This window comes from Lepisosteus oculatus, chromosome 21, assembly GCF_040954835.1.
Source record: "Lepisosteus oculatus isolate fLepOcu1 chromosome 21, fLepOcu1.hap2, whole genome shotgun sequence".
In the NCBI taxonomy this organism is placed as follows: domain Eukaryota; kingdom Metazoa; phylum Chordata; class Actinopteri; order Semionotiformes; family Lepisosteidae; genus Lepisosteus; species Lepisosteus oculatus.
Window position 1 is genome coordinate 7,572,771 of NC_090716.1, and position 20,598 is coordinate 7,593,368.

General features: G+C 36.3%; 1 protein-coding gene across 1 annotated transcript; it reads left to right on the top strand.

Annotated features, from left to right (window-relative positions):
- Nucleotides 1-36: 36 nt before the first annotated feature.
- dnajc24 (DnaJ (Hsp40) homolog, subfamily C, member 24) lies at nucleotides 37-20,577 on the top strand. The gene is made up of 5 exons (XM_006642632.3): nucleotides 37-86; nucleotides 747-905; nucleotides 12,935-13,073; nucleotides 20,143-20,211; nucleotides 20,374-20,577. The coding sequence occupies exons 2-5, from the start codon at nucleotides 798-800 to the stop codon at nucleotides 20,502-20,504; spliced, it is 447 nt and encodes a 148-aa protein (XP_006642695.2). The 5' UTR covers nucleotides 37-86; nucleotides 747-797; the 3' UTR covers nucleotides 20,505-20,577.
- The last annotated feature ends 21 nt before the right edge of the window (nucleotides 20,578-20,598 follow it).

Consider the following 20,598-nt stretch of genomic DNA (forward strand, 5'->3'; position numbering starts at 1 on the left):
TTCATCAAAAACATGTTCTTAACCCATGTTTCCCGGGGACGTTAAAAACGGAAGCAAACATTTCATGTGGTCTGGGACGGGAATGTGTAAGTGAAAATTTGGAAAACTGGAGAAACGTTGTAATAGAGAATGGGGATGGCTTTCTTGTTTCAAAATAGCACCAATAAAAAAAGAACAGTCTTTCGTAGTTACAAGGTTTTAATGTTTAATTTAAAGGGTACGTAATGTGTGTATTCGCAGCTGTTTCGCAGTTTTTACCTAGCGTTGCAGCTCTTTCTTTAGTGAGCCAGTCGACAAGAATAAAATATCTAATCTACCCACAAAATATGGTGCATTTGCTAAAATCACATGCTGTTTTAATGCCGCTTCCAAGGCGAATTTGTGTGGCAGATTTTGAATGAGATGTACCTCACTAGGGAAATGATTGTGGTAGTTTCCATTTGTAGCAAGAAGTTCACATTTTCACTAATGAAAAAAACATTACTAGATTAGCTAGTCGTTCACCACCTACAGTGAAATGCATTCGCCAAGGTAATCTCATTTGTGATAATCTTTTCGATGGCATTTACAAGTATGGGGTTTCTATTTTCAACATTCACCTTGGAGTTTATAAATACAAAGACAAAATAATGTATTGTTATTTATGTTGTAAATCCCACAACCCAGGATTGTCAGGAACCAATAAAATAAAACATATTTTGAAGCCCATAAAATTTTTATAACGTAATTCTGCTTCTTTTAAACAGGTTTACTGACAGAGGATGTGCTAAACATGACAGATTTGTATTTTGACCGATATGACAGATGAAAGTGCTCTGCAGAAAGACTGGTATGCAGTACTTGAAGCCAGTCCATCAGATAGCTTGCAAGAGCTGAAACAGAAGTACCAGAAACTGGCACTCTTGGTATGTATTATTAACTAGATGTTTTGTTTCTAATGAGGACATACCTTATATTAATGAATACAGTATAGTAGGGGGACTATTCAGCAAAACTTGGAATCCACAGTGTCCTGGGGGATGAGAGTCATGGTCTTATCATATAAAAACATTACACTTGATCTTTTATCACCAAAGAAATAAAGTATAAAATTGTAACATTTTAGGTTACAATATTATACTTTAAACACACATTCTTGTGTGTTTAATAGACTCTTAAAATCTGATAAGTAATACTTATAATAATACTTTGTGGTGCTGCCTTGTGCCCCATACAATGTGTCAGTCCACTTTTTTATTGCATGGATGGGATCAGTAACCAGTTGTAGTCCTCTCTTAATAAGTGGGTGTTGTGGAATCTCAGGAAGTGGAAATACTGCAGTGGTCAGGGACTGATCAAAAAAGCTCACACTTGCCCTTCATCTGTTAAATGATTTGAGTGGATGGGTTCAGATCATATTAGAGTTTAGACGCCCTAATTCTATTTCTGTCCTTCCATTTAGTGGGCATAGAGAGCTGGAGGACCATTCCTTGGACCGATGGCCATTAGTGTAGGATACGGAAATCCACCTTGAGGAATCTGGCTAGACTGGGCTGAAGTTGCAGTTTTTTCTCTGACCAAATAAGACCCTGTGCCAAAGGGCACAGTAGGCTCAAAGTGCTTTTATGGGCTGAACATGTGTATAGAGCCCTAGTGGCTATATACTATACCTGATTCATGCCTCTGCCAGCAAGGATTCCATTCCAGAGAATTGTCATTCACCAATGTGAAAGGATTTTGCTGCCTTACTTAAGTCTTAAATGAAAACACAGCACTGCAAGTGCTAATCCCCCTTATGTTCTGGTTCAAGAATAAACAGGTTATCTTTCCAAACAAGAATAGCTATTGCCCTACATCCTTGCGCTTACTTGCATCAAATACATTATGAAGAACATTAGGCCGGGGTTATTAATACCTGCTAATGGAAATGCAGTGCAGCTCTGATGCCCATGGAGATCTTTCTGTGAACTGGGATGCAAAGTTCTATTATTTTTTTAAATGAAGGATAAAGTAAGATCTGTGACAGTGCATTAATTATTTTCTGTAAGGCTCCAAGGAGGACAGACACATTTACTGTTCCTAATCAAAAATGAGTTCTTTTGAGGCATCCTATAGCAGGTCACCTTTTTTTACTTTCTCACTTTACCCACAGCTCATTGACTTCAGATAACAAATTCTGCTATAATGTTATTTGTGTGAATATTGGCTATGCATATGAAATCAAATATGTTTTAGTACACTTAATAGTACACAATTGTTAGTGAAAGCACCGTAAACTCCAAGACTGATGATGCTTCAATCAATCTTGAAATTTACTTTTATTTGGAGCTAATTGTTAGAGACCTTTACATAAGAGTTTAAGCTTAGTTGGTTTGATAGCTAAAGTACTTACTTAAAACAGTTTATGTATAATGTATAGCCTCAGGAGAGTAACAGATTGTACAGTCCTTTTAAATCTAAGACTTAAAAGGCCAAAAGCATTTGGCTTTTTAACAAAATGCAGTCGTTAGTCTTACTATTTTTAATGTTACTGTTAAACGGATTACAGATATAAATCATAGAGGCAGTTTCAGTTTTTTCCAAAGATATAGTCTGCTATATAGCTTAATTTTTAAATAAGAAAAATACATAAAGTTATTGCATTTGTTAAAATCTTATGTTGATACCTGAAGCCTGCCCTCAAATTCATACTTAATGATGTTATTATTTGGATTATTTAATCTTTGAGAGGAAAAGTGCAGTTTAAGCAGATTTGTATAATCCTCCATTTGCAGATCCATTTTAATTACAGTAACTCACAACAGTAAACGAATTTCAACCTAAAAAGGTGCAAATATGCAAATTTAATATGAAATAAACTCATATTATTCTGATGAAGTATCAGTTATGGTCAGAAGTTTTAAATACTGTAGTTGAGATATAGATATGAGACTTGTTTTATTTCAAACAAGTGTTCTTCATTTTCTATGTACGGAAGCTCCTCCTTATAATTAGTCTATAAGAGGACACTTTGCTTATGCTTTTATTCATATTTTGCAGTCTTTGCCATTTTAAAAGACCTATTACTGTATCTTGAGTATCAATGTGAAATTACTGTATGGGTGCACAGCAAGATTTTTTTAAGTGTGCTTGATTTACTCGCATTTGCTTAAACAAGTATAAATAATTTCATTTAGGCATTTCCTTTTTTCTGAAGGATTATATTCTTCACATTGGAAAAAGAAGGCTACTGCTATTTCACAGTGACTCTGTAACCTTAATGCTGTGGTGTTATAAAAACATGACTTGTTAGGACAGCAGTTCTAGTGCATTGGCAACGTTAAGAATAGGACTACAGTAGAACTGTCAAGCCGCCTCTTTGAAATACAATAATCCACTCATTCCCTTAAATAAATAGAAATGGCTTGAGGCAAACCTTAAGCACAATGCAGCTGGGTTTTTTTCCCCTAATAATGCTTTAAATTAGTCATTCCTTAAACATTAGGTGGCAGTAGCGTGATGTTATTGGCCTTTGCTCTGCCCTTGATGCTTGGCTTTTTACAGAGAGCATCGATACAAGCTGAGTAAAAAATGATTGCAATTTACATTGTGGAAGGAAAATGATGTATAGCCGTCCCTCCAAGTGTTTCCCATTGCCAGCCCTCTTCATTGTATTTGTGCCTTTCCTAGCTCCATTAGCTCAAGTAAATGAATATTTTACAATGCGTGCAAGAGAGGGCAATTAAAACCCGTAACTCAGAATGGAAGAAGGCACTATTAAATTCAGGCTTTTTATTTAGCGATGTATATGTGACAAATATCTTGGCTGGATGGGAAGAGGGAGTCAATTCTGTAAAGCAGTGTCTATTGTACATGGTTTAAAATATATATTTTTTCCCTTACTCAAATGAAGTGGTAACATGAGGAAGCCAACCAAAAAACAACAGTTTTTTTAAAAAAGTCTTATGCCTTTCCTGTGTATGTTCAATTATATCACTCATTTATGTACTGTAGCTTGTTTTTAATGTATTATTTCTACCTGAAAAAGTGATAGTTGTAAATACAATTATTTAATAATGAACACTCAATGGTAGCAATCATAATTCATAATTGCAGCTACTCTTGTGCCTCAGAGACAGCACCAGTGACATTCTTTTTTAAATGGCCATCATACAAATTTGACACCTTTCATGGAGGTGTCTGGGTTTTCTTTAATGGTATTCCTAAGTGCTGGAGTGGTAAGTGTTCACAAGAACTGTTGGTGATGATGAGTGGAGAAGAAAAAAAGATAACAGTGCAAATGTGTTTCCAGCTAAGTTCTGCATTTAGTAACTAGACGTCTTTGGCAGTACGACATTTTTCTAGTTTTACTAAAAAAAGAAGGAACATGCAGTTCAAGGCTGGACTTTAGTCTGACAAATGTTAAAGGCACTGAGAAATCGCAGAACACCTAAAATCTTGCTGTTAAATACCACGGTCGACATCTGATGGAGCTCATACACATTAAAACAGGGATTGGATTAAATTTCCCTGTCATTGGCCATCTCCATATTAATGTATTACTGTGATTCATGACAGCAGTATCAATGGAATAGTATCAATTACAATTTTTCCTTTCACTGCACATAAGCTAGCTACACTGTAGAACATTTTTGAAATCAAAGAGAACCTTGTATGACAGCCCGAATTGTTATCACTGGAAGACAAAAGGTATTTTCAAGGCTAAAGTACCTAGCTGAACACTTCACACCTGTGAGCAGATAGTGTCTGTACTCTGACAATAAGATCAATGAGCATGTTGCACATATAAACCCTGCAGGTGAGAGGCAGCTATGGGGAAAAGTGTGTGTCTGAATATTATACATACAGGAACAAGTAAAGGTTTATTCCACGCTGAAAAGAGAAGAAAAGAAACAACGTTTCAGCTGTGGAGCCTTACAGTACATGCATTTGGTAAGAACCAGCAGAACAGAACTGAATCTTTCACAATTCTGCAAAAAAGTGGCTGAATATAATATGAACAAATTAGAATTTTCTACTTCCAATAGAAAATTAGTTTACACACACAATATTCTGCAAAGGCTTGTGAAGTTTGGTCCTCAGATGATAGACAACGAAAGTAAAAAAAGATTATAAAAGTCCCTTGGCTCTTTAGACTGCTGTGCACTCCTTGTACCTTGCCCTAGTGGCCTTTTGGCATGGTGGTTAGCACTGCTGTCTCACAACTCCAGGATGCTGGGTTCGATTCACCCTGGCTGGCAGGCTGTGTGGAGGGATAACAACACGTTATGCCTGTGCTTATATTGGCAGACACTCCAGTTTTCTCCCACCTCTTAAGGACACACAGGAAAGGATTGATTGGCTACTCTCAATTGCCCTATAGAGTTTACTCCCTGGTGACTATTAGATGGCTGAAAATGGCTGAAGTGCTGAAATCTTAAACTCAAGTAAAAAGGGGGCAGTTTACTGAGCATTTTGGCTACAGAAGCTCTTTTTGGAGTATTTTGATTCTGTGCTTTTATAGTGACTGTGACTGTTTCTATGTAGCATGGCTAAAGACTGTGAACAATCTTAGAGACTGAACGTCTTGTTACAGTGAACAGTCCTGTAACAAAAGTAAAGTATTAAAATACAGTATGTACATATATCTATATAACTTATAACATGAAGTTAAGATTGTTTAAAAATTTAGTAGCCTTTATCACAGAATTTAAACAGGATCAATTTTAATTCATATGTCCACAATAAATTACAATAAGTAATCTCAGAGTGTTCATTTTCAAGAGGCAGGAGAGTTTTCAAGTACAGCTGTCATTTAAACTTCAAGCAGACGTCCTTAATGTTATTTTCCGTCCAGTTAGACAAAAGCATGAGCAACACTCACTCGCTGCACACCACCGCATCCGTCGTTGTTCTTAATTTAAAGACGACGTTTCTGTTTCAGCGAGCAGCAGTTCATGCCAGTGCTGTTTACATCAAATTAACACCCTCATGCCTTTATTTCACTTACTGGCCCTCCTGAAGATAGCAGTTCCAACACTGCAGTTGTATTACATGACTTTATCATTTGCAGGGACTGCATGTGATTTCTAATGAATAAGCAGGGGAGAGTTCTGGAGGAATTCTAAAATGTTATTCAATTAAAAGTTAATAAGTAAATCCATTTGGGATTTAGGATGAGGGAGGACTTGCACTTTGAAATCTTTAGATGTGTGGTGATATACTGTATCAACAGCCAATACTCTTTCCTGACTCCTGCTGTCTAGCTTACTCTGTTCTTCCTCTTGAGTCTTCACTGAGTTTCAACATCTATTATAACTCTCTGATCTGTGTAGAATGGCTTTTTTCTGTACATGCATTCCTTATAACGGACGCTTGCTACTGAGCTAAGTACAACTGAGCACCGATCTGAAACTAACATTGCAACCTACTGAACTCTCTGCAGGCCAGCTCCTTAAACCACCCCAGCAGCTGATGCTTGAAGCTGTCCCAGCAATCAGGTGAAGCATCTTAAGATTGCTTATTAGATTAAGGTCCACGCACAATCTGTTATCATACATACAAAAAAAACTGGACATATTACATGAAGAAAGGTCCACTAATGAAAAAAGTAATTTAAAGAAATGCATTACATTTTTGAAAAAGTGTATTGTCAATATTTTGCCATTTATTAATGTTTTTCTATAGTGTAATTTAAAAGGACAACTAATACCTTGGTACAAAGGTGATCTATTTATTTCCTGTTCAGCTAAAAAACTTTATTTTTTATAATAAGATGAATTTATTTTTATCCAAACGTATTTTGTTTTGCATCTTTTGAATCAATACTACACAAGCTGGCTCAGCTATAATGTTTTGGTTGCTATAACACCCCTTTTTGACTATCACATTATTTTAAGAATGTATGTTATTTAAGACTGTTCGCGTGGGGACAGTAGGTTTTCAGCACTTGTATTTGGATCACGAACACAGCCGAGAAATGACTACTCTGCAATCATGCGTTTTAGATTAAATTGGTCAACAGTTTACCACACATGTTGACTGATTATTTATTATGCTGCCAGAAAACATGAATCTACTCTGTGATCTCATTTTCTTCTATTTAAGTCAAAAAACAAATTTGATCAGCTAGTTAGGTAATTAGCATTATGCAGTTATTTTTTGATAATATTTATTTTTGGTGTGAGGCCTGTGAGGTTAACCTGAGTGCAAGAAGGTCTCTAAGGGAATAATCATTATACTCTCAAAACCTGGCAGATATAATTAACCTTTAGACTTGGTGTTTTTAATGTATAAACCCTTGTACAGGTACAGTTACCTTGCGACCTTTTGTGTGTGTGTTTGTTCTGTCTTGCTGCTGGAAGGTGTGGCAGCTCAGGGATCTCTGGGCCGACACTGCAGTGTCATTAATTTGGCAGAATGATCAATTAATGAAGAGAAGGGCATGAAAGCGTTGACAGAACATACTACCTAATTAGAACCTGATGAACCATGTAGCCCTCAAAGCAAGGTGTGCTCTACATTTGGTAGGTAACAAGCATCTTAAAAAAGGAAGAAGCCAGCAAGTCTCTCAGGACCAATAGATGAAGCAAAATGTTAATTTTGGCATCTACCTGTATCTATAAAAGCATGATGATGTATTTCTAAATTCAATATACGTTTCATGTAAAATACTGATAATTGTGGAATTGACTAGATGTGTTCAGGAGAAATCATTTTGTATGAACTGGTGATATAAAGTGATCTTTTTTGTTAATTATATAGATACAGTATACTGTAGAAAATTATATAGGGTTCTGAGAGAAATTTTTTGTGAACCCCAATGTAATTAGGAGAATAAGAAATTCCTAGCGTGCTACCCTTTTTTAATTCAAATCATTCTTCTCTTAAGTAAGTATTTTTATTCATAACAATTTCTATATTTTGTGATACTCAGTGGTATAAGATGTAGAAGAAAATAAAAATGTAAGTGTCTTTCAGTGTATGTAAAATAATAAGTGAACCCCTAGTTTACTTTGCACTAGTAAGGAGGTAATCAAAGTCAGGTGGTTAAATAATTGGGTAACAGTCCTGTCCTTTATAATGATCAGAAACCTTGTGAGTTTGGTGATAATAGGTTTACAACAGGTTAGTGGAAACAGTATGCTATGATGAAAAGAGATTTTTGTGCACCTCAGGCGAATTCATTGATGATCAGCAGTCTGGAGAGCTACAATAAACAGTTTCTAAAATCCACTGTTAGACTGACAGGAAAAAATTAAAACAGTCCATGGTGACTCTACCCAAGACCAGTCATCCATGAATCCAAAAAGGAAGCCCTGAATAACATCTAAAGATCTGTAATAATGCCAGTGATCATGTCTCAGCCATCGTGAAAAGACTGAATGGTGGGTTTCATGGCAAGAGTGTCAGGATGAAAACATTGCTCCCTAAAAAGACCAATTCACCATCTCAAGTTTGCCAAAGTGCACCTACAGTAGGTGATACACAAGACGAATTAATTGAGAAGAGTCATGGTCTCTTCAGTCATGGACTGAAGAGTCAGAACGTTTTGGCCACAATGAGAAATGTTTTGTGTGGCAAAAGCCAAACTCCTTTTTAACAGGAGATCCTCATTGTGATCATCAAACATTGTGGTGGGAGTATGGTGGTTTGGGACTAGTTCTCTTTGCCAAGCACACTTCAGTCCAAACTCTTTCTTCATGATTATTATTAATTTGACTGATACTCCAATAAATGTACCCACATGGGATCTGAACCCAAGGCCCTCCAGTATAGACTTCAGAGCTCTAAATGCTACATACTGTACTACCACCCACAATTTGGCCAGTACCACACAAGTCTGAATGATATGTTTCACTCATAAATTCAAGCACCTGTTTCTAACTTTACAATTTTTATAGTCCTGTAACGCTTTTTTCAACTAAAAAAAGCATAGAAGAAAGATTTTATTAATATTAATTTTATTGTAGCAAAGGTTGATTTTTAATACTAAGCCATTACAATAAATGTGCTGTTAATTTCCACAAGCTTACTAATGGGTTTAGATTTTAATTGGATTCCTGTGGCTTTTTGGCATGTAAAATGAGCTGTTAGAAAAGTCCCTTTTCTGTTCAATGTTCCCAACACAAATTATTTTCTACTGAAATTAACTTGGCTCCAGCCATACACAGTGCAACTTGTATTCCTCTAGGTGAAGTAATTGCAATTCTCTGAGGTGACTGCAAGACATAGGTGTTGTTAGCAACAAACAGTAGCTATGGATTTTCTGGATGAGAAAGATTTTTATCTAATAAGTGAAAGTCTGGTTTGTGTGGTGGAATAGAAAGCACTGAATCTCAGACACTGCTTCAGAGGTTGTAAATAAAAATTAAGAGATTTTTGGATATTACTTATTTTAAACAACATTGGAAAAGTGCGTCCTATAAAGCACTGAACTTTTTACCTGTGATATGAAAAAATGAGTGCAAAACATATAGCATCAGATGTGAATATCACAAGTGTGATTGTGGAGAATTCCTTATGGCTATTGGACCAGTGTCATGCTTCCTACTCTGTGAAAAGTTGACACTGGGGGAAAAAACCTTGAGAAACGTTCCAAAGAAAGAAGACAAATGTGTGTATATCTGAACTCAGGCTAGGAAGAAAGTCGCCCGTTTCAGTTCAATAGTAATTTCTAAATTCTGAAAGTTGTGTGGTGGTTAATACTGCTGCTTCATAGGTCTAAGGTCTTGTGGCAGTTCTGGGCTGCTTTTGATAGGGAGTTTTCATGTTTCTCCCATATTCTTGTGAGTTTTTTCCCAGTGCTTCAGTTTCCTCTTACCTTGCAAATACATGCTGTTTAGATTAAAACGGTTTCTCTAAATTGGATCTGTCTGTTACATCTCCACTATGGCTCAGTCTAGGGGTGAATGGGGACTAACATATGAGCCACTAACATAACAGCCAGAAATACACAAATAATCAAAAAAAAACACTATACTATTCTTCAACCCAATACCCTCTAAATCTCTCTGCCGAGAAAGGGGTGGCAAAGCTAAAGCAAAGTCTTCTGTAAGATATCTGTCTACTGTATCTAAACTAAGCTATAACCGAAAACTAAAAAAACATGGATACCACAACAATCCCAACACTACACCACAGCCAAGAAAACAAATTTGATACGTCTCCCGTTTAACACCTTTCCACACACTCTCTTTAAAACCGGACTGCTCTCTTCAACCAATCCAAAGAGAGACCCAATTTAGGGACACACTCCCCTCCAAAAATGGACCCACGCACAGGAGGGGAGTAAAAAAAAAACAGAACGTAACAGTGTCCCTACAGTGGGCTTGAATCCCATCCAGGATGTTGTTCTGCCTCGTACCCTGTGACTTTGAGGTTAGATTTTGGCTCAAGCATATCTGTATAGGATGGAATTGCTGGTGATGATGGATGAATGAAATAATACAGAAATGCAGAAAGCAGATCACCTGCAGATATATTAGATGATGTGGCAAGTTGTTGTGCTTTTTGTCCATTATGGTTTTAATTCCGTATCATAAGACTAACACTTGCCTTACAAGAGCAGCAATATTTGCCAAAGACAGTGCTGTGAATGACAATCTTGAAATAGCGTAATTTTGATATCATGTCAGCAATCTAAATAAACACGTAATTTTAAACAGAAACTACAAAATAAAAGTTTTAGGTACTTAAAAGTATCTTCTTAATAGACTTTGAGTTGTGGAGTAGTTGCTTTTCTTAGTATTTTTCAACATTTTTTTACCATTAATTTGAGAATTAGGCAGGTTTAAATTTAAATCTCTATATTGGTAATCAATATAATCTCCTTTCCCTTTATTGTATATATAAGGAACCTTTTAAGTAAATTGAATCAATGTCCACATATCAAAGCAATGTTAAATGTAACAGAAGTAGCTGCATTGGGTTGTTTTTAATTAAGATGTAGAACAGAAGATTTAAAGTAGAGGCTCAGCAGTCCTAATACTGTAGGTTTAAATGCTTTAGATTTTGTGGATTTTAGCATGGAAGCTGCATGATAGATTTTAGAAAACTGCATAACCATTTCCTTGGGGTCTTTCTTTCCTGCTATTGTTATAGGTCAAGGTGACCTGTTGCAGAGTGTACTGTGAAATACTTCAGTCCATACAGATGGAAGTAGTTAGTAAAGTGTTTAATAAGATACAGTATTATTCATGGTAGCATTTGTAACCTATTCTTTATTATTGGTGTGAATAAAGAATAAAAGAGATGTTTTTTTTTCTGTTAACACCAATAGTAATACTTTATTAGAAAGTAAACAACAGGCACAGACACAAAAATGGCATCCACACACAATACGTGAATACTTTAATTAATTTTGACATTGGCTCCTTTATATTGTTGTTTTATTATATTCATGCTAAACCTCTAAATTAATTATTAATTTAAGATTTTAAACTCTGAGATTTCTCATAGGAATTATGGGAAAAGTGTCTGCATTATGTTCCTCATTATCCTAATCTTCCTTTTCCTGGTCTGCTTCTTTCATAGATGACCATTAAATGAAGTCTTTCTGTTGAGCACTTGAGTATTTGTACATTTCCACTCCTTTTTTATTGTCTCTGCCCTTTTAAACTGCAGAGCTTTGATTGCTGAGAAACAATTCAAAATGGATGAGAAGAGCACCTGGCATTAAACAAACGAATACAGTCCCCAATCACAATGCAGAATGTTGTTTCGGATTCCAGCTTCAAAAGCCTGCTAATGATTCTTTCAATCAAGGCATGATGTTGGTGTTTGGCTTGTAGTAAAGTTGATTTTTTTATTTCTTTTTGGTACATCCGTTTACAAAGTGGAAACAAAAAAGATAACATCTGAGTACAGGCACTCTGAATTTTAATTAGTTTTAAAAGTAATTGCTTGAAATGATTAGTTGAATTCAGTTAGTCTTCCTGTTACTTAAAATTAAAAATATAATTATCCTAGACAGTAATTGGCCTGCGAGGGACTGTTGGTTATTGTAGTTCGGTATCAACCCATGCATCATTACTCGAGTTTGGACACGGTTCAGCTTCTGAACTACAGCGACCATACAAACACAAACACACACACACACGCAATGCCCCGCCAGTCAGTGCCAGATTATAATCACCATCCGGCTGAATAGTTGCTAGAAAGGATCTAAGTTGTTTTCTGTCCCACCCCGTCTCCCCCCCTCTCCCCCAGGCAATACTAAATCATTCAATGGTGAAAACTGCAACCCTCACTATTCTCTGGGTACATCTCCGGATCTGAAAACCTGCAGGAAAAATTACTGAGTGGTTTTATAAACTATAAATACATTTGAACAGGAATGCCAAACTGGGAGCAAATGTGAAATTTCCTCAAGCTATTTTGATAGTTACAGGAAAATAGTCCTTCCAAATTGATATTAATCATGAAATGACTATCTTTTTTTATTTAGTGTTTATTTAGGAGAAAAAAATAGTTTGCACGGCTTTAAAGACAAATAAGTAGGCATCTCAGGAATCCAAAGGCTTATGATTTTTCAGCCTGTACGTTTTGTAGCTATTTTGTTATTCTCTCTTTCCCATGTGATTGTGAAAGCTTGTCTATCCTGAAGATTTTTATTCTTACATATTGTATAGCATTGCCTCAATCTATTTTTGTTTGCTTTACTCAGCCTCTTTTGGTAAATTGTCCAGAAGACGAGCAGGTCCATCAGCAAATTACCCAGAAAATGCTGTCAGTGCAGGTTGTGACATCAGGTTTTTACTGGCAGATTCTCAGTGACTCCTGTGGTCTAATTAACCTGGCGTGCAATCTCCTGTGCCTGAATGGTGGTGGCTTTTTTGTGTATCTTGTGTGCCCCCTACCCCCAACTGTAGTCCCCATCAGTCCCCACCTCAGTGCAAATAAATCTAAGTTTATTAAGGGATTGGATGCTGCTATGTTTTTTTTCTTCACTTTCCTTTCTCCCTGTGATTGGCAGTATCACCCAGATAAACAGAGTCCAGATGTGCCACCAGGAGAGGTGGAGCAGTGTGTTCAGAGGTTCATCGAAGTTGACCAGGCATGGAAGATTCTTGGCAATGAGGAGACAAAGAAAAACTATGACCTACAGCGGCATGGTAGGTCTCTACTAAGCAGTACATTGAGCTTTGAAGTGCAGAGTGCAGCCTCCATTAAATATTTGTGTGTGTACAGTCCTATCACCACACTGATTGTATCTCCTTGATATTTTACTGTGTTAACATAAACTCAGCTTTAACTAATAAGTTGAAACCTTTGAATGTTGATTTTCCTGCACACTGGTACTTTGACAAAACTTTGTTCATCCTATGAAATATTTGTGTTTCAGAAATTCTTGACTTCCAGTGCATCTTTATGAGATGGATCCCATAAATCATATTAATAATCTTTTGTCCATCTTAAAAATAACTACACATTTTTTATAGAAAGTTTAGTGTTTGTTATAAAAATGATATTAATTATGAGAATATTAATGATAAGAAAAGTTGCAACCAGCCAGCTTAATACCAGTCTGTTTTGTTTCCCCTAATACTCAGTATTATATAGTGAGTGAATGGTCAAACTGTACACAGCCGGAATATCCCTGAACAGAATCTGAAAAGGTCACTTCAGTTGAAGCGTAAACAAACCTAGTTAACATGACTCAATTTATGCAAATTTCCAAGATTTCCTCGATATGTCTCTTAACGCACTTGTCTAAAGGCTACTTAGAATTTATATGTGTATGTGAACGCGTGTGTGAAGAACAGTTATTAAAGAAAAGCAAATATATTAAAGAAAATATGTGAAAAGGGGGGTCAGGAGGAGCCAGTATAATGGGCATTAAACTATGTTACAGACAAGCACAGTGTTTTGTTTCCTTTATATTTCTCACAAAATGCTTTCTTGGAGCAGAGCAAGGCAGTTGGGAGTAAGAAAAGGGGGGAAATATAGGTCAGGCCTGTCACACATGGGCTACCATTACATGAAGTGATAGGCTGCCTTTCTCCCCTTGCCTGAGGAAAGAGGTCCCTCAGCCTTCCATTAGAAACTTCAATAAATGTACATCCACCCAACACCATTAATGGGGAGAGTCACTAATAGTGTATTGCCTGTGGGGAAAACACTCAGCCGCACTCGGTAACACACTCTTGTCCAGCATTGACATGTATGCAGCATTACTTTTCAAAGTGTCTGATGAAAGCACACTGCCCTGTGTTGCCTGGTATTGACTGCTTTCCTATTGTACAGCGGCACACAATCGAAGCTTTCTCTCTTGCAAAGATTTACGTCCTACCGGTGATATTAAAAGAACTTTTTTTGAAAAATATATAAATGGAGAAACAGGGATGCTATGTACCATGTACAGTAGCTTGTAAATATTGCATAGCTTTAAAGCTTGTATGTTTTCCTGTTTCCCTGAAGGTTTCTTTCTTGCCTTTATAATGAAAAATATCTCCTCCTGAACTATGCATTGCTATGCTCTGTGTCATAAAGTGTAAGTGTAGGGTGTCTATAGCAAGCTTTTTAAGGAAGCTCTGGTTTCTTTATAACATAGATCAATCCTTAAAGCTGGACTTTAGGTAGTATCCTGTCTGTTAGGGCTATTTTTGTGTACTGTTTTGTTTTTCTGATCTTTGCATGAAGGTTTGTTTTGAAAAATAACAGAATGTGAATTGGGGAGTTAAATGTAATAATTCTTCCTAATGTGGTTCAGTCACATTATGTACCCATCCTGTGTTTTAATAAAGGGAAATATGTATGATATTTAAATTGTTCTTGATTTAATCTAAAAATATTGTTGATTGCCCCACTTTAATCAAAATAATACATTTAGCATTGAAAGCAAATCTGGTAAATAAAACCAACAAACCTTCTCCTTTTTGATATTGTGGGAAGTCTTTTCACTATGTTACTTTTGCTTCATTGGTTTGTTTTATGTAATATTCATTATGAATGATGAAAAAAATATTCACATTACTGTCTAGGAAGATATGGGTTCTTTAGAAATAATAGTTAAGGATGATTTGTTCACATAACATAATCAAATGATCTAGAACAAAATGCTGAAAAATACATGTCTAAATATAAGTTACAAGCCTACATTTTTATTTCCATTCTAGCAGAATTTCTGCCATAGATACCATAAACAAGTGTGCACCAAGCAAGCACATGATGGTTACATAAAATATTGGTGCGTTTTCCTTTCTTTGTGAAAGCATGCAATTACTCAAAAAATAATTGAATTGAAAGTGAAGACATCTTAGTATAGTACGCCTAGTTTATAATCAGGCTGCCCCTGGTCCTGCATCTCTGTTATTGCAGTGTTTAAAATCACAGTTTAGTCATGCTTGAATAATTACAAATCATTTTATCATTTAATGTGCACCGTTTAATTGCCAAAATACAGTGGCCGTTTCACAAGCTGATGTCATATATCTTTCGTGTCTTAGTATGTCGCCTTAATGGGGCTGTGAAAGCATTTTTTTTTCTGTTGCTGTGAATGACCTGGCAAGACCCCTTGTAAAGCTTTATTGAGCTGAGCTGCTAATAGTTGTTTAATGTTATTCTGCGGCCTAAAGAATCTTAGTAGTTCTTGCTTTTAAGCTGCTTCAATTGCAGACCCGTAAACCGTACTGATCAGTCATTCGCTGTGTCCTCTGACCTGACAGACGGGACAATAGAGTCACAAAATCCCTCCATCTCGCATTGTCAGACCGAACCATTGTTGAAACTGCTCTTGGAGTTTGGGAGGATTTCTCTTTAAGATTCCTAACACCTTTTAAGCAGATGTTTGCAAAGGAACATGAATGTAACCTCCAAATGGCTTGCTGTCATCAGGAACCTAGCCCCTTTTGGTTACTGGTTCATTCTAAACGGGCATTTAAGTACGTGCACATATGGTCAATCACATATAATAGATTTAGAAGCTCTTTTAAAAAATATAGGCCTTTTTCTGTTTTTCATTGGTTAAGATGTTAAGACTAGGATTCTGTATTCCAGAAATAAAAGGAATACAGAAAAGCAAAAAGGAACAAAAAGATCCCCTTCAATACGTACCTGAACAAAATCATTTTTCTGTGACTTATTTTCTGCGGATCTGAGTCCTGGATGTCCTCTTGCCAACCAAGTGCAGCTAAAATAATTTCCTGATTAAAAAAATAAAACATTTAGATTTTCTTTAAGTTATCAGCAACCTAAAGCTATGACAATGAATTACATCTGTTTTCTTTTTTAAAAAGTAAAATAAAGAAGAAGCAAACTGGAGGTTTGTTGTGAAATCGAATAGTTTGCCTCTTCTGGGAACTGGTCACTTTGAGTGACTTGTTGAGGATTGGAAGAGGCAGGTGGAGGGGTTAATGGTTTGTTTTCAGATGTATATCTGCAATTTAGGTGTCTATAAAATGCCAGGCGATGTCTGATGATTTTTCTCATTATTTCTAAAGACTGGCTTGTCTAATTTGTTGACACTTTCACTCTTCACCAGTTCTCTCTGTATTTTTTTTAAGACTCCAGGGAATAGACAGTGAATATTTCATTTAAAACTACCTTACAGTCCCACTTTCATGAAGCAGAGAGCCTGCACAGGCCACTCTCAAAACCAATTAAAGAAATGAATGTTAAAAAGCAGAACCTGTTAAGTGCTAATTGCAGTTTTGTCACAAATGGTTTTATTTAAGGCTGATTGAAATGGAACGAAGTGTTAAATTTCACATTTTTAGATCTGGAATTTTTTCCTTTGCTCATTGTTAAGCTGCTGGGTCTCAGTGTTATTTCATATTGTTTACTTAGAAAAAGAATGCAACATTTACACATAAACTGTGATGTTTTTATTCTATATTTTAGGGGGTACAAAAGGAAAGTAACACTTGTTCTTTAAAGGCATGCACCTAAACCTCGCCAATAACTTTCTGAACTTGCGTTTAAATGTAAATAATTCGCTTTATGACTGAATTTGTGTAACTATGTGCAGTTTGTATTGTCAGACTACATCTACCTGTTCTTCCTTATGTGTATTGCTGCAACACTCCATCTTAGTTTTTTATATTTAGGTGTCAAGGTTTACTTACAGTGCTTTGCTAGGATACCTCACCTGTAATTCCTTATCTCTAAAGCTAGTCAAATAGAGTGAGAAGGCCAAAACCTTAAGGAGCCCCTGTAAAAAGATGGTCTAGAGAGCAGCAGCAGAGATGGGGTTAATAGACATGAAACAACAGATTGTCATGACGACCCTTCCCCTGTCGCAGCCGTGTCCCCTGGGAGCTTACAAGTGGGGCCTGCTGGAACCATGTGCTGTCAGCGGCTCCCCCAAGCAGCCCTTTGCTTAGCACTCTTCTTCAGAGCAATAATTTGCTCCCATCAGCAGCCGGGGTTCCTGTGACAGATCAAACACGCCCCCCTCAGCAAGCTGAGGCATCTTTGATCTGACTGTGTACTTTAATCCACTGACATGTGTACACACTTCTTCAGGTAGCCACCCAGGACTCCTGGTGGATTCAGATGCGACTGAATGGCTACTGTACCGAGAAGAAGCATTTTCAGGAATTGTCATCCTTTCAATTTTACACCATTTTTCAAAGATAATTTTTATTTGGTACTGCTCAAAAACCTCTGTGCTTTGGGCAGAGTTCAACTTGGATATCTTCATTATAGAGCACTTGACAAGTGGTAGCTGGTGATTGTGCTGAAAAGTTTCACAATCTAGTTTTGGCTTTGCCTTTGCAAATTCTTTGTCTCGGGTGGAATACACTATCTTGATTCTTAAGTCTGTATCAATATATTTATACACTGTTGCTTATGATGCTCAATCACATCATAAATAGGGTCCATATATCAGAAATGGGGAACCAAGGCTATTTTTGTGACCTTAAAAAACAAAATTGTAGGTAAAATAGTGCATTGGAATGGGTAACAGTAATTTATTATCTGTTCTTGCACGAGAGCCCTGCGTAGCTACAGCCCACTTTATATACTGTACACTACATTTTGCCCTTTGTTATTGTGCTGCAGTACTTGGGGAAGTCTACAGTTAAAATGCATAATGTCACAAAGATTGAAGAGACCTACCCCCTGCAGCCAGAGTGTGGACATGATATGCTGTTAATGAATTATGACTTACAGATGTTTGTTGTAGCTTCCTCTAGGTGGACCTTGAAGGTAGAATCTTTTCTTCTTGTGCCCCCTTGTGCATGTCTTGATGACTCAGTGATCAGCATACTGACTTCATATACTCATATACATATACAGTGTATATGCTGTAGTTATTTGCTGTACCACAAACCATGAGATTAAGCCACACTACGCTGAAGTATACACAAGATTATATGTGGCTTATCTTGCAGTTATCCAGTGGACTATAATGTTTATATTGCCCTGAAAGGGCAGTCTGTTCTGTACATTTGTAGACCACTTGTATGACTTTCTTCATTCTTAATTTATTATTCAAAACGAGAAGCAAAGTTTAAGGCTTAAGTTAAATGGATAAGAAACCAACTAATTAATTCTCATTTTTAAAGATTAGATTATATAATATTTAGATCTTAAATATTATATTAAACAGGCTATTTCTAAAAAGAAATCCCAGCCGAGTGATTTATAGTTTTACTGTATGAAATTAGTCAGTTATACAAAAACAAATCTCAAAACATTTTAATTGTCCTACATTTGTAGAATAATATGTGTATTTAGAAAACAAATTCAGTGCAGGATGGGAAATAATACAATCATGCACAGTTAATGACATTATTTGACAAATAGTTATATTACATACAGAGTGTGTGATTTTAGTTTTCCCTTAATTAAGGTATTGCTGCTACCACATGAGAAGCTGGTGGTGTTGGCAGTACACTGTGACTATGTTCAGTAAGCATATTTCCTCAAACTGGAAATGACTGAAAGAAACCTGATACCTTCTGCAGATGGTGAAAAGACTAATGGAAGTGAGATCTTAATTTAGAGAGTCAAGAACCTTGCTGCCCTTAATACTGTATATTGGTGCTATCATTGGAGTATTCTGTGAATCCTGTTGTACAATTGTTTAAAACAGTGTTATAGGTTTCTAAATTAACTGGTTTGAGTGTTCATTGCTTTTATAAATAAAATAGTGGAGTAATTTTTGAAAACTTCAGATGCACAGATAAATGGAAATAACATTTTCAATTGAGGTGGCAGATTATTAAATATTAAAGAATTTAAAAGATTTGCTTTACCAGAAGAGGCAAAGACAAGGTAAACTTGAAATGAGTAACTTTTTCTTCAATTATTTTGTGAGAGCAACCATCCTTTTTATTTGCATGGAGCTGCTTAATAAGCTTTCTTTCCCCCAGCAGGTGCTGAAATGTGTTACTGTCTTGAAAATGCTTGAATGTTTTAATTATATGTATACCTCACAGACCTCTAATTATATCATACTATATATCACCGTTATTGGCAGGAAATGGAACTTTCAGCACCCTTATCCCACAGGAGGCCACAGCAGTACTAACCGGTTCACACTTATCTAACAATTAGCATAAATGTAATACCCTTTGCCGAGGTATTAAAATCACTTTACAATCAAGTAACAGAAAATGTGGCCATAAAGCAGTTATGTAAAGTTATGTATATAAAGGCTGTCCTTAAGAGAGTACTGTACAACCAATAGTTAAATTAATTTTACAAACTTTAAGCCTTTTCATTACAAAAAAGTATGATTCACAATTCCTATATAAAGGCTTATTACAGATGAAAATTCCCAGATGCAAAAGAAAAACAAATGTATCTAAATTATTTATGCCTCTTGCATAAATGTCAGTCTATATTTTAAATTTAGAGAGAAAGCTTCTGGGAGGAGGGTCTCTCTGTTTGAAATTCATTCCCCAAGAAAATCTTTTATATTATTTGAATGTGCGCTGCTTTAAACAGGGAAGTAGTTTGCACGGACACAAAGGGGTGGGATAGAGATAATGCAAACCCACACGAGCTGGACAGGGTCAAGCCAGCTTCACAAAACACAGTACATACAGTATAGGTGCTTAATACTGCAGCACATCACAGGGTAAAGATGTGTTTAAAGAATTGAGAAGGTAAAAACGCAGATAATCTATCTTAGAAGAGGCCGAAGGAAACCTTCGCACCTATATCACTAAGCAATGCATTGAAGCATTTCATTCAGCGACTAAGGGTGCAGTTGTTTCTTCTCATTTACAGCTGCTGAACTGAAGCAGGGATGGCCCATTGATGCTTATGTGCGTCTTGAAGATATGACGTGGCAGGATGGCAAGTATAACATCACATGTATCACTTTGTTGTGAACAGACATATTTCCCAACAGTACTGATCAGTGCATTGGTAAAAGGGGCAGTTTTCTTTATTGATAAATCCATCTTTCATTGGTCAGTTTTATCCCCTTAAACTCACTGACAATGTATTTACTTTTAGATGAGCAAGCCTATCTATATGGATGCCGCTGTGGAGGAGAATACATGATGTCGAAAGAAGAGGCTGAAGAAAATGTGTCAGTGATCTGTTGCAATACCTGTTCCCTGAGTATAGAGGTCAAGGAATTTTGACAACTGACTGATGAAAAATGTTCCATTATTATAAATTTGAAAGATGTAATAAAACAAACATGTTTAGAAATTATATGGATTTTTTTCCACTCTG

Bases quoted from the DNA above. Each gene is read 5' to 3' on its own strand.
- dnajc24 (XM_006642632.3), top strand. From the start codon at position 798: ATGACAGATGAAAGTGCTCTGCAGAAAGACTGGTATGCAGTACTTGAA. The intron at 906-12,934 runs GTATGTATTATT...TGTGATTGGCAG, and splicing joins ACCAGAAACTGGCACTCTTG to TATCACCCAGATAAACAGAG. The intron at 20,212-20,373 runs GCAAGTATAACA...ATTTACTTTTAG, and splicing joins AGATATGACGTGGCAGGATG to ATGAGCAAGCCTATCTATAT.